This window comes from Ascaphus truei, chromosome 1 (assembly GCF_040206685.1).
Source record: "Ascaphus truei isolate aAscTru1 chromosome 1, aAscTru1.hap1, whole genome shotgun sequence".
In the NCBI taxonomy this organism is placed as follows: domain Eukaryota; kingdom Metazoa; phylum Chordata; class Amphibia; order Anura; family Ascaphidae; genus Ascaphus; species Ascaphus truei.
This window is the reverse complement of record NC_134483.1, coordinates 25,604,078-25,617,211: the sequence shown is the minus strand read 5'-3', so window position 1 is coordinate 25,617,211 and position 13,134 is coordinate 25,604,078. Positions and strand designations below refer to the sequence as shown.

The 13,134-nt window shown below is 45.4% G+C and overlaps 1 protein-coding gene across 2 annotated transcripts in view; it reads right to left on the bottom strand.

Moving 5' to 3' along the window:
• PIK3C3 (phosphatidylinositol 3-kinase catalytic subunit type 3) overlaps positions 1 to 13,134 on the bottom strand; it is a 248,129-nt gene that overhangs the window by 211,117 nt on the left and 23,878 nt on the right. The window contains exon 5 of one of the 2 annotated variants that reach the window (XM_075585255.1): positions 12,255 to 12,281. The exons of the other annotated variant lie outside the window; for it this stretch is intronic. Coding sequence (XP_075441370.1) covers positions 12,255 to 12,281 — 27 coding nt within the window. The remainder of the gene's footprint in view (positions 1 to 12,254; positions 12,282 to 13,134) is intronic. 2 annotated transcript variants of the gene reach the window in all.

Here is a 13,134-nt window from a genome sequence, read left to right as displayed (position 1 = left end):
CTATCTCGGAGGAGGATGTATCACTGCTGATCTCCTCTTCGCCCTCTACCACTTGCCCACTTGACCCCATTCCCTCCCATCTCCTAAAACCTCTTGCTCCTTCTATAATCCCTATGCTCACACAGATCTTTAACTCTTCCCTCTACTCTGGTACCTTTCCTTCATCCTTCAAGCATGCAACCGTTATACCATTACTCAAAAACAGCAAGCTTGACCCTACCTGTCCTTCTAACTATCGACCTGTCTCCCTCCTGCCTTTTGCCTCCAAACTCCTTGAACGTCTTGTATTCTCTCGATTGCTACACTTTCTCAACACCTATTCTGTACTAGACCCTCTACAATCTGGCTTCCGCACTGCTCACTCTACTGAAACAGCCCTCACTAAAATAACTGACGACCTCCACGCTGCCAAAGACAGAGGTCATTACACTCTGCTCATATTACTCGACCTCTCTGCAGCATTCGACACCGTGGACCACCCTCTTCTCCTTCACATTCTCCATACTCTTGGTATTCGGAACAAAGCTTTATCCTGGATCTCCTCTTACCTCTCCCATCGTACCTTCAGTGTCTCTTTTGCTAACACCTCCTCCTCTATTGATCTCTCTGTGGGGGTACCCCAGGGCTCTGTCCTGGGACCCCTTCTCTTTTCTCTCTACACACTCTCTCTAGGTGACCTAATCACATCTTTTGGGTTTAAATATCACCTCTATGCTGACGACACACAAATTTACCTTTCAACCCCTGACCTTACACCTGCTATACAGACCAAAGTTTCTGAATGCCTCTCTGGAATATCATCCTGGATGGCCATCCGCCGACTGAAACTTAACATGGCAAAAACAGAGCTCCTTATACTACCTCCCAAACCTGGCCCTACTACATCCTTCCACATTGCTATTGGAAATACGATCATTCACCCAGTAGCCCAAGCACGCTGCCTAGGGGTCACACTTGATTCCTCTCTCTCATTCTCCTCTCATATTCAAAACGTTTCTAAAACTTGTCGCTTTTTCCTCCGCAATATCACAAAGATACGCCCTTTCCTCTGTTACTCAACTGCTAAAACTCTGACTCAGGCCCTCATTCTCTCACGTCTCGATTACTGCAACCTCCTGCTGTCCGGCCTTCCTACCTCTCACCTGTCTCCCCTACAATCTATCCTAAACACTGCTGCCAGAATCACTCTACTCTTTCCTAAATCTGTCTCAGCGTCTCCCCTGCTGAAATCACTCTCCTGGCTTCCGATTAAATCGCGTATCTCACACTCAATTCTACTGCTCACTTTTAAAGCTTTACATTCTTCTGCCCCTCATTACATCTCAGCCCTAATTTCTCGCTATGCACCATCACGACTCATGCGTTCTTCTCAAGGATGTCTTCTTTCTACCCCCTTTGTATCTAAAGCTCTCTCCCACCTTAAACCTTTCTCACTTTCTGCCCCACACCTCTGGAATGCTCTTCCCCTCAATACCCGACTAGCCCCCTCGCTATCCACCTTTAAGACCCACCTTAAGACACATCTGCTTAAAGAAGCATATGAGTAGCACTGGATAATCATGGACACATGACACAAAGCTTGGCCTCCTGCAGACGCACTTACTAGTATTCCCTCCTACTGTCTCTGTACGTTCTCCCTACCTACCAATTAGATTGTAAGCTCCTCGGAGCAGGGACTCCTTCCTTAATGTTACTTTTACAGTATGTCTGAAGCACTTATTCCCATGATGTGTTATTTATATTTGCTATTTATATGACATGTATTACTACTGTGAAGCGCTATGTACATTTTATGGCGCTATACAAATAAAGACATACATACATACATACATACCTACAACCAGGGTTGCCACCTTCTACTTTAGGCTAATGCGGAGATTAACATTTACATTTAGCGCTTACCTTCGGGGGCAGTGTCTCCCGGCATTCTCTGTCATCCTTCCGACATACTATCTCCCCCTATTATCTCCCCCTGCAACTCTTGTCAATATCGCTACACAGCGCAAATGGTGCCACGTTGCCATGACAATGCAACGGCTTATGGCACAGAGGCGTCACATTGTCATGCCAACGCGGTGCTGCATGACATCAGTGTCCGATTGTCATGGTAACGCGGTGCCATTTGACGTCGCGTAGTCATATTGCCAGAAGTTGCAGGGGCAGATGACGGGAGAACGCCAAGGATGCCAGGAGACACCGCACGCCGCCACTCAGAGGTTTACAAGGTAAACCCATAGCCCGGAGATACGTGGCCAAAACCCGTAGTCTACTGGTCAAACCAGGAGTGCTGGCAACCCTGCCTACAACTAATGGGCACTGCAATGGGCACCAGGATGGCACAACAAGGTCAATCTTTTTATTGCCAATCTGAACAGAGATTCCTAACCACATGCCTCCACAAACCTTACAAATATTAGATACATTGATGATCAGTTTATAAATATGGACACAGAAAATCTTAAAACGATTTTATTCACCGAGTCCTTGAATTCATTTCACCCATCAATTAAGCTCAAAATAGATTATTCGGCAAACCTAGTGAATGTGACGGGGAAGGAAGGGGTTAAACTTATTTGCTATGCATTACTGTGTTTGCCCTGTCCCAGCCATTGTTATCCCCCATATGCAGGCCACTCCCTGCCTGCGAGGTTAAAAAACAAGATGCATTGCTTGCCATACCCTCTAACCGACACATGATGGCGGTATAGAAGCCGGCATTTCAATGAGAAATACTAATTCCAGAACGAAAGCACCCAGAAACCTGATTTTTGAGGTGTACATACAGTGAACCACTACATGCACATAAATATCATTTTTACCGTTATAACACAAACGTAACATGTTGTTTTAATAAAGTGTGTAAAAACTGCAAATCTTAAATGTAAGGCAGGAGGTATTTTTTGTAAGTCCAAGCAGGAATTCCGTGGACATACAGCTGTGAGATGGGTGAATGAGCTGCGGTATTTTTATGACGGAGCCTCAAAGGGATATAGCTGATTAGCATCTCCCTGTCTAAAAGAGTGTCAGTTATGAAAAGACTCAGAAGACCCATTATGTATACAAAACTGGCATACTGATGCACAATAGATGTCAGGCTAGTGACACCTCTGGATCAGAAATCAGACTCAGTGGCACCAAGTTATGGGTATAGCCCAGGTATGCTATGTGGCATGGGCGTCAACCTGACCCATGCGCCCTGCCCACCGTACAGCCCTTTTGACCGGTCTTATGAACTGTGGGTAAACTGGCTATTGGTGGGTTAATGGTTCCCACGAGGGGGATTGGATCCACATGTTAAAGATAGCTTTGGGCAGTCTATAACTGTGGCTCCCCAGGTATCCCCTGTGTGATTCCTGAATTTTGATCCATGATATAAAGATACAAAACTTTGTTCCAGCACAGCGGCAACCGGTCCAGGAGTGAAGGGGTTAATAACAATGTAACCACAGGACTTTTAAACAAAGGTTGCATTTCTGGCGCTTGCAAACAAAGGACAATTTATTTAGTTCCAAGGACAATTTCTTTCGTTCCAAGGACAATTAATTTTGTTCCCTTATCCCAGCAAGTGTTGTTTTAAGTGTATTCTGCAGATGTCGTGTGTTTGTCTATTAAGGAAATAAATCACAATTTATTTAGCAACTTGTTCTGTTCAATCATGTACCCAGAAATATAAATTTGTTGATAAAGTCGGTCTCCATCGTGACAGTGAACTTTCTAGATAGCGCAGTAACACTGAAGAATGGTGTAGACGGATGTTCACAGAGGTACACAATTGGAGACTTTATAAGGTGAAATTATAATAGGCTTTATTGTGCCTTTTCCTTTTCATCAGGAAACCATCCAAACACAGGGGGGGGGGGGGGGGGAACAAAGCTTCTATTCACTTGGGAGTAGTTCTAGTGAAATCCTATGCAATTAATTCACATCTCCCTTAGTAAAGCATGTCTCGCAGCCCCAAAACATATAGCATGAAATAAACAGATATAAGCAGTCTCTTAATAATGAAAGTCTTATCTGTTTCTTGCTGTAGAGTCAGCTTCTCTGCTCTCCTGGAACCGCACCCGTGCGTGCACAGAAAATATCAGCATCCAGGTTTAGAAGTTTTATTTGGTGTCTTGCAATCAGCTATGCTGGGCAGAGCTCAAGACCGGTCAGCTCCAGAGATGTGTGTTCTCTTGGTCAGTCTCTCCTGGGAGACTCAAGAACCTCTGCTCTGTCTCCAAAGGTCAGCTCTCATTAAGAGCTAAGGAGTCCCTTCCTGTCTCAACAGACAGGCTTTTGTAAGCAATCAGGCAAGTGGTGTTTATTAATTGACTACCAGCAGTTAACCACCACACTGCTAGATTAAAGGCACATTACTTGAACAGGGATTACTCCCCTATTACAAATGGCATCTACACACATCTGTATACAAGAAACCACAGACAGATGTAGTTACCTTCATAACTCCAGCTTCCACCCAACTCATATAAAACGAGCCATCACACACAGCCAGGCTATAAGATATCACTGCATACTGTATGCTCTGACACTAAAGATAGAAACAGACATCTCACAACCCTGATTGAATCATTCAGACAGAAGAAATACAAGCAAAACACTATTGCAACACAAATCACAACTGCATTTAAAGCCCCATAGGAACACCTGCTCCAATACATGATAGGGGGGGTGGAGGAAACCAACCACATGCATATCACTAGTGGCCACATACAACCCGGCCCCACAGGAAATGCAAATAACCCATGCTGACAGTGGATTAAAAGACATCTTCCCCAAACCTCCCATTCCTTGCATTCCGGCAACCGCCAAACCTCAGACAGAAGTTAGTCAATACAAAACTTCAAAACGAACTGAAGGACGGGGTTATTGGCACAAGACCATGCAACATCACACGCTGCAAACTTTGCAAACATATATGCCAAGATCCCACAACCAGTCACAAACATAGAACATTCAATGTTAAAGAACGTTCTGCTTCACAACCAGGAATATGGTATACTGTATATGATTAAATGCAGCAAATGTGACCTACGATGCTACATTGGTGAAACCAGCCAAAAACTTGCAGCGAGAAGGAACCTACACAGACACAATAACCAGTGTTCGACAAATGCACCTCCCTGAACGCCTGGGGCGAGTGCATTTAACCCCCTAGCGAGTGCATTTAACCCCCTGTCTAGTGCCGCTGCGGTACTGCAGCTCATTTCAGGATGCCGGGACGCGATCAAGCGGGTCACCTAGCAACGCGGGACGCCGGAAGAATAGCCCAGCCGCAGACATCCCTTGGAGGCACTGCAGTGATGCTACGCCACGCACCCACATACAGGCACTCTCTCCCGCACTTTAAGGATCTCCCAACAACTGCCGGGACCGGGGAGAGGCCTGGAGATTGTGGCAGGATGTGTCTGCGGAGCGGCGCTGTGTGGCTGGAGGAAGTTGCTGCTGCTGCATCCGTGTGTATTGTGGGCGTGGCGGACAGAGGGAGCCCCCCCAGGCTGGATTCCCTCACTCTCATGGCAGGTAAGAGAGGAGGGGGGAGAGAGGGAGATGCAGCATACCACTCCAGTGAGCCGGCTTCAGCCTTAAGAGCAACCGTGCGGTCACTGCTGTATTTCATCTCCTGTCGGCACCGCTGATAAGAGGGAGAGAGAGGAATTTGTGAGGGCGGACACTCGCTCTCGCAGAGGGAAGGGGAGGGGGTGTCTCTGTGTGTGTGTGTGTGTGTGTGTGTGTGTGTGTGTGTACGTGTGTGTGTATATAAGTGGGAGAGTGTGTGTGTGTAAGTGAGAGTGTCACTCACCCTGTCTCCCACTCTCTGTGTCTCACTCACACACACACACACACACACTCTGTGTCTCACACACACACTCTCTGTCTCTCTCTCTCTCTGTGTGTGTGTGTGTGTGTCTCTCTCTCTCTCTGTCTGTCTCTCTCTCTCTGTGTGTGTGTGTGTCTCTCTCTCTCTCTGTGTGTGTCTCTCTCTCTCTCTCATTTACCGTATATATATTAACTGACCTATACCTACACCGAAATAACCTATACTGCTTTCTTCCAGATCTAACTCTTGAACTTCACACGGGAGACATCGGAATCCCCCCTAACCCAGAAGACAGGTAGGGAACACCTCCCTTCCAACATATAACATTGCGGGAATGCGGGTACCTGGACATTGAGCGACTGCGGATCAGGTAAGATCCCAGGTGAGATTGCTGCTTTAGATATTGTGATGCGGGGGCATCCAGACACTGGTTAAAGGGTGCAGGAAACTAGTCGTTCACATCTGGCTTTTTTTCTAAATCCGACATTTACACACACACAACACTTAACAAGGACTAATTGTAGTATAATGTAATACAATAAATAAACTTATGTCAAAAACGAATGTTGTTCTTACTAGGAATTTATTCAAAAAAATTAAGCGTGCCTGGGGGCGGGACTAGTGGCAGGGCTGGGGGCGGGACTAGGTGACAAGTAGATTTTTTTTGTTCGGCGACTAGATTTTTGGGTGATTTGTCGAACACTGACAATAACACACCATGAAGAAGGAAGACATTGCACTGCAGTGGGACACTACTTCACACAGCCAGATTATTCCATAAGTGACTGAAAAATCTAAATCCTCAATGAAATGTTTAAATGCAACCAAGAACGGAAAATATTCAAACTCACAATGATAATACACTAAAACAAGAGGACTAAATGCTAATATAGGGTTTTTAACCGACTACCATATTTGTTTGTAATATTTCTCCCTGCGTCTCTGTTAATCTTACAATTAATCCCCTCTCTCCCCTCTGCATCCCTACCCCCCTGCACACTGCTGATGGATGTATAGTTCTGTGTCTCAAGGTCCCTTTTATCCATTTATTGCTCTGTCTGTTTATTCCTTCTCTGCATCATCTTGTCTTAGATGGCTAACCTTTCTTTTTTTACATCTGTATTAAACTCATGGAACCTGTGTAAATCAGTATTGCCCGGCCTGAGGGAGAGAGAATGCTCAAAAGCTTGTCTTATAATATCAGTTGTTAGTCCAAATAAAAAAAGGTATCACCTAATACTGAAGTATTCATTTACTCTGCACTATCGCAACTGAACTAACATGGCTATTTCTACTCAATTCATTTCTAAAAGAGAAACTTATTGGATTTATGCTTAAATCATGCACACCCAACGGCGTAAATATGGAGATACTGTAGGTCTGGGGACTTTTCTTTGAAGATGTATGTCAGAAATATTACTTCCTTTCTTTTCTAGTCCAGTTTTGCCTCTAGTTAAGTTCAAATGTTATACTAACCTTACAAAACCATTTTTTTAATGATCTCTTGGTTCTGTATTGAACATTTATATTCCAGTGTGTATATTCATACAAGCATACGAAGACCCCCCCCCCCGCCCCCCGCCCCCTCTCTGAATACTAGTACCATGAACTAACCTTGTGAGTGTAATACATACAGGACCCTTTTTATCTGATTTACATTATAAACATTCCACACTATTCCCTTTTCCTTTGTTCGGCCCTGGAGTGTTGGAACGTTCTTTGAAGACATCTATTTTTCAGGTGAACTGAACTGACCCGGGAGACTTAGGAAAAGTTAGAAAGATTTATAGATTTTACCAAAAGTTTTATTAGAGTGATTGATTCTGTTTGCATTTACCTTTATAGTGACATTTTTCTTCCTTTTTACTTTTGATACAAATATTTATTATCACGATTTGTTCCCTCCATCAAGACAAAATTATGTTGGCAAAAATGATTTCTATGCCTTCAGTAAAATCATACGAGTGCCAGGATTAGGGTAGCATTACTCTAGGGCTATATGGAAAGTTAGAGGGGATTTTATATCTCAGATTCATTTGAGTGTAAAATGATACTCTCTCCCAGCCTTAAATGTGAAAATTTGAGTAGGAGATAAGATCCACCCACAAAAAGGTTGGCCTGTCCTGGTCACGGGTGCAAAGTTTTGAGCATACAAACAATGCATTTGGGTATCAAAAGTAGTATTCAGCGTGTTATACCAAATAACACGGAAATGCTCATATTTCTCACAACAAAGAAAATGGAAGCAGGCACAAGGTCTTCTGAAGATGCAATTTAATGTGCCACCAAAGGGTCCAACGTTTCGGCAAAAATTGCCTTTATCAAGGAGAGGTCTACAGGATACACATAAATCACCACTATAAATACACTGATCGGTACTTGCCCCTCCACGTTTAATGCTGCCATGCTCCTGGATGTCGACGCCCACATCGTGACGTCAGGACGCTGGCGCGACGTGGCGTGATGACGTCATGCGCCACCGGGGGGGGAGGGGCACGGGTGCCTGTGAAGAGACTCCATGATGCCTGTAACAGGCAAAGATGGCGATCCTGCAACATGTGGGACATACAGAGAGCAGCCCTTCTACTGGCAGCCGAGGCTCCCCTGGTGACGTCAGCGTGCCCTCACGACGTGACGTCAGATGTCCAGGGGGGAGGGGGGCAGGCCCCAGGCAGCAGACCTGCCTAAGAGTGTAAAAAAGGCAGCCTGATGCCTATGGGGACCTGCATAATCATGTAGGGGTGAGAACCCTTACATAGACAAGTGCAGTGAGACCTTAGTACATTAAAGTGAATAAGGCCAAAAGTGTACATTATAACCAATAAAACATAATGTCAAATAATAAAGTGTTTAAAAGAGGTATTGAACTGTATCTATGCTAGCAGCTATAGCTAAGGGCTCTCACCCCTACATTATTATGTAGGTCCCCCTAGGCATCAGGCTGCCTTTTTTACACTCTTAGGCAGGTCTGCTGCCTGGGCCGCCCCTCCTCTCCCTTGGACGTCTGACGTCATCGCGTCACGTCGGGAGGTGGTAACGTATTGGTCCATTATGGTGAGGAGCATGTCGTGATGTGGACTTCTGGCTGGGAGGACAGCTCATTAAGCCAGGGGAAATGTGGTTACATTTGCCCATGTGTGACGTCATTGGTTTCGGAGAATAGTGCAGGAAGACAATGGGTGCACTGCAAGACAAAACACTAAATCAGTGCTGGCGGAGACTTTAGCAATTTACCAACTGAATGCTGTATCCCTGTCTCCATCTCTGGGTATATGCTCTTCTATCCGCATACCGACTGCTAGTCCCCTGAGAATAGTCCCTTAATGCTGCATTTTGTTACCACCATTGTGACTGGATATATATTCCTGTGCTCCCATTAAATGTTTGTTACATTTTACACTATGGAGCGTGTCTTTCTGTTGTAGATTCCTCTCCTTTGGAAGTTGTATTTCTTTGAAGAAGCTGCCCAAGTTTCTGAAATTGTTCCCTACTTGATGCATCAACCTGAGAAGACTGATTCTATTTCTACTCACATATACAGTATCCTTTTTACACTTGGATTCACATGTTTTGTGTACTGTTTTGTATGTATCTTGAAATTCAGAAACATTAGATTGTTTGACATATTTTATATTGCCCTTATTATTTTTTTTACGTAATTAGTTAGCGCTGATAAAACTACTAATAGTTTCACTATACTGTACAGTTATTAATATATATACACACACACTTAATAAAAACCGTTTGCACTGAAGACATTTCTAAATGTACAAATTACAACTTGGAAAGAGGAAAAAAAAACTACTGTACTGTACATGGTTTCCACAGTCACTTGGGAATTAAAGCAAATAACAAGTTTTGCACTGATGTACAGAAACCCTTATTATTACTTATGTATTACATATGTTACATGTTACACTGGGGTCTTATGTTTTGTGTAGACCAGTGGTGCGCAAACTGGGGGGGCGCACAATTATGTAGGGGGGGCGCGGGCTGCGTGCGGGGAAGCCTGGGGGCGGGCAGAGCTGTGCACGGGCAGCCAGTTGCTCCGTGGAGAGGCTGCTTCTGTGTGATGTCTGCCTTGCTGCGGGGGCAGGGCTTCTCTCTGCACACAGACAGCCCCTCCTCCTCCTGTCCCAGTTTTCAGCGTACATGGGTGACTGAAGCAGGCTTAAAAGTGAAAGTAAGTATTTGTGTGTTGTGTGTGTAGAGGTGGGAGACATATTGGGGGGAGGGGGAGAGAGAGACACGGAGAGGTGGGAGACATATTGGGGGGAGGGGTAGAGAGAGACACGGAGAGGTGGGAGACATATTGGGGGGAGGGGGAGAGAGACATGGAGAGGTGGGAGACATATTGAGGGGAGGGGGAGAGAAAGAGAGCCATGGAGAGGTGGGAGACATATTGCGGGGAGGGGGAGAGAGACATGGAGAGGTGGGAGACATATTGGGGGGAGGGGGAGAGAGAGACATGGAGAGGTGGGAGACATATTGGGGGGAGGGGGAGAGAGACATGGAGAGGTGGGAGACATATTGGGGGGAGGGGGAGAGAGAGACATGGAGAGGTGGGAGACATATTGGGGGGAGGGGGAGAGAGAGACATGGAGAGGTGGGAGACATATTGGGGGTAGGGGGAGAGAGAGACATGGAGAGGTGGGAGACCTATTGGGGGGAGGGGGAGAGAGAGACATGGAGAGGTGGGAGACATATTGGGGGGAGGGGGAGAGAGAGACATGGAGAGGTGGGAGACATATTGGGGGGAGGGGGAGATAGACATGGAGAGGTGGGAGACATATTGGGGGGAGGGGGAGAGAGACATGGAGAGGTGGGAGACATATTGGGGGGAGGGGGAGAGAAACATGGAGAGGTGGGAGACATTGAGGGGAGGGAGAGACAGAGGTGGGAGACATATTGGGGGAGGGGGGGAGACACTGGGGGAAGCTGAGAGAGACACTGGGGGGAAGGAGAGACAATGGCTAAACAGAGGGATGAAGGTCAGGCAGAGATGGCAGAATTGATTGGCTTGGGAGGATGAGTTTTGGGGGGCTGAGGGTTCTTCTTTGGGTCAGGGAGGTCACTTCGGAGTATTGATCAGCAGGGGAGATTCATCAGTACCCCCCTTGAGTTTGGTTATGGGGGTCCCTGATCCCTGGGCAACATTTAAAACGGGAATAAATACATAATACATAAAACTGGTAGATAGGAGTGGATGACACTTGGGAAAGCAAATGGGAGAAGGAAAAAAAGGGGTGCGGGAGAGGGAAGGGACGTAGCAAAGAGGTGGATGAATGCCCCCTCAAATGTATTGCCTTTGTGCACCAGAAAAAAACAGATTACCAGATGCCAGCAAACAATAAAATAAACAGTGATCCAATACCAGTATACTGCCTGCGCGCACGCCTGCAGCCCAAGCGATTTGTGAACTTGGCTGCAGGAGATTGTAGACGCGTGGCGGACGCGTCACAAAGCTGGTTCGCCCTTATTGGCTGAACCAGCTCACGTGCGCTGGCGTCATGTGATTTTGATTACATCAGGCAGGGGGGGCCCGAGAAATTTCATGGATGAAAAGGGGGGCTTGGCATAAAAAGTTTGCTCACCCCTGGTGTAGACTATACTACCCCTGGGAGAACCAAAACACAGCTATTTCCATAGCACAGGGGGTGGACAATACCAGTCCTCAGGGGCCACCAACAGGTCAGGTTAAGGATATCCCTCCTTCAGCACAGGTGGTGCAGCTGAAGACTGAGCCACTGATTTAGTCACCTGTGCTGAAGCAAGGATATCCTAAAAACCTGATGGTGGCCCTTAAGGAATGGAGTTGCCCACCCCTGCCCCAGCGGGATGGGAACCCAAAACACCGCTTTCACTTCTTGATTTTTAAAAGGGAGTCATGTGGCGTCCAATAGGAATCCGCAATCGTTAATATCGCGGACTGGTATTGGCCTGAGATTTAGCAGTCATTCTGTTTCGTGGGCAGGGATCTTTAAACACGGTAATGTCAGCAGTAATTATTTTGGGACGGGGGAGGGATCCCAGAACTGATTTAAGGGTATCCCTGGGGAGATGCCCCAGTGTTCACCATGTAAAAAATAAATATGAGATGGAGAGGGGTTTTTGCTTTTAATTTATCCCAACTCCTCATACAGACTTTTTTTTTTTAGGTACTGTAGCTTTAATTAAATGCCTATGTAAAGCCAACATAAGACACAACAATAAACAGTGTAACACACTGTGATGCATTGTACTGTGCGAACCAGATAATAAAACATTTACACAAACATACCTAAAATAAGCAGCAAAATCACAGCACTCGGTAATGTAAGCATTGTAACTGCAAATTTTAGGCAGGCAGCCCCTCACATCCCCCTGTGATAGACCGTGCCAGGAACATGCAGGTAACATCAGTGGCTAGCACGTCTCGAGTCTTAGTACTTACTTCCGCCATTCGTTCCGTGTCTGGCCCCTGCATTAAAGAGAGCTGATTAACCAATGGGCAAACATGATAGAAATAGAGCATTGTGCTTGTAACCGCTTCCCTGCCCTGTGAACATGCTACGGGCTCATTTGCACTGGAAGGTTACTTGACCTTTGATAAGTGAAAGGTTATAAAGAACAAAGTAACAATTATATGACAGAAGCACACTTTCAGTACAGAATCAGAACAATTAGTCACTCGTTTTATTCCACTCACAATCTCCTACCCTCAGTACTATTCATTTCCCAAGCCATTCTGAACTTGTGTCATATTTCTAATGTCTTTGATAGCTCGTCGATTTTTGGATATGCGCAAAGCTATTATAGTTTGATGTGGCATAACCTGAACTATACAAACTGGGCTGCCGAGTCTGACAAGATCTACAGCTTTTCATTCATTAAAATGTAATCTCTGAACTCCAACATTGCTAAGGATGTAGGGGTTTTGTTCTGTAAGTTGCACGTGGTAAATCTAATGACACCTTTGATTTCCTTTAAGTACAATTCTGGATTTTGACCACAGCATCATGCAACCAATGACAGTAGAACAGCCTTATACAGTACTGCACTGTGTAACTATTAGTTGAAACAAGCAGATCATGCCCAGAGGGAGCCTGTCTATATTCTACTTTCTAACCACACACAATCTAACGAAAGAGGCATAAGTCCAGGTAGCTGGTAGTGTCTCCTATTGGCTATTTGATGGAGGTGCAATGGACACAGCTAAAATAATGAAGGCTCTTGTAATATTTGCAGAATATGCAGATTAGAAAACATGTTTAATTTTCATTTTTATGTTTTCTGATTAAACTCAGCTAATAAAAAGGGGACAATGTTAAATC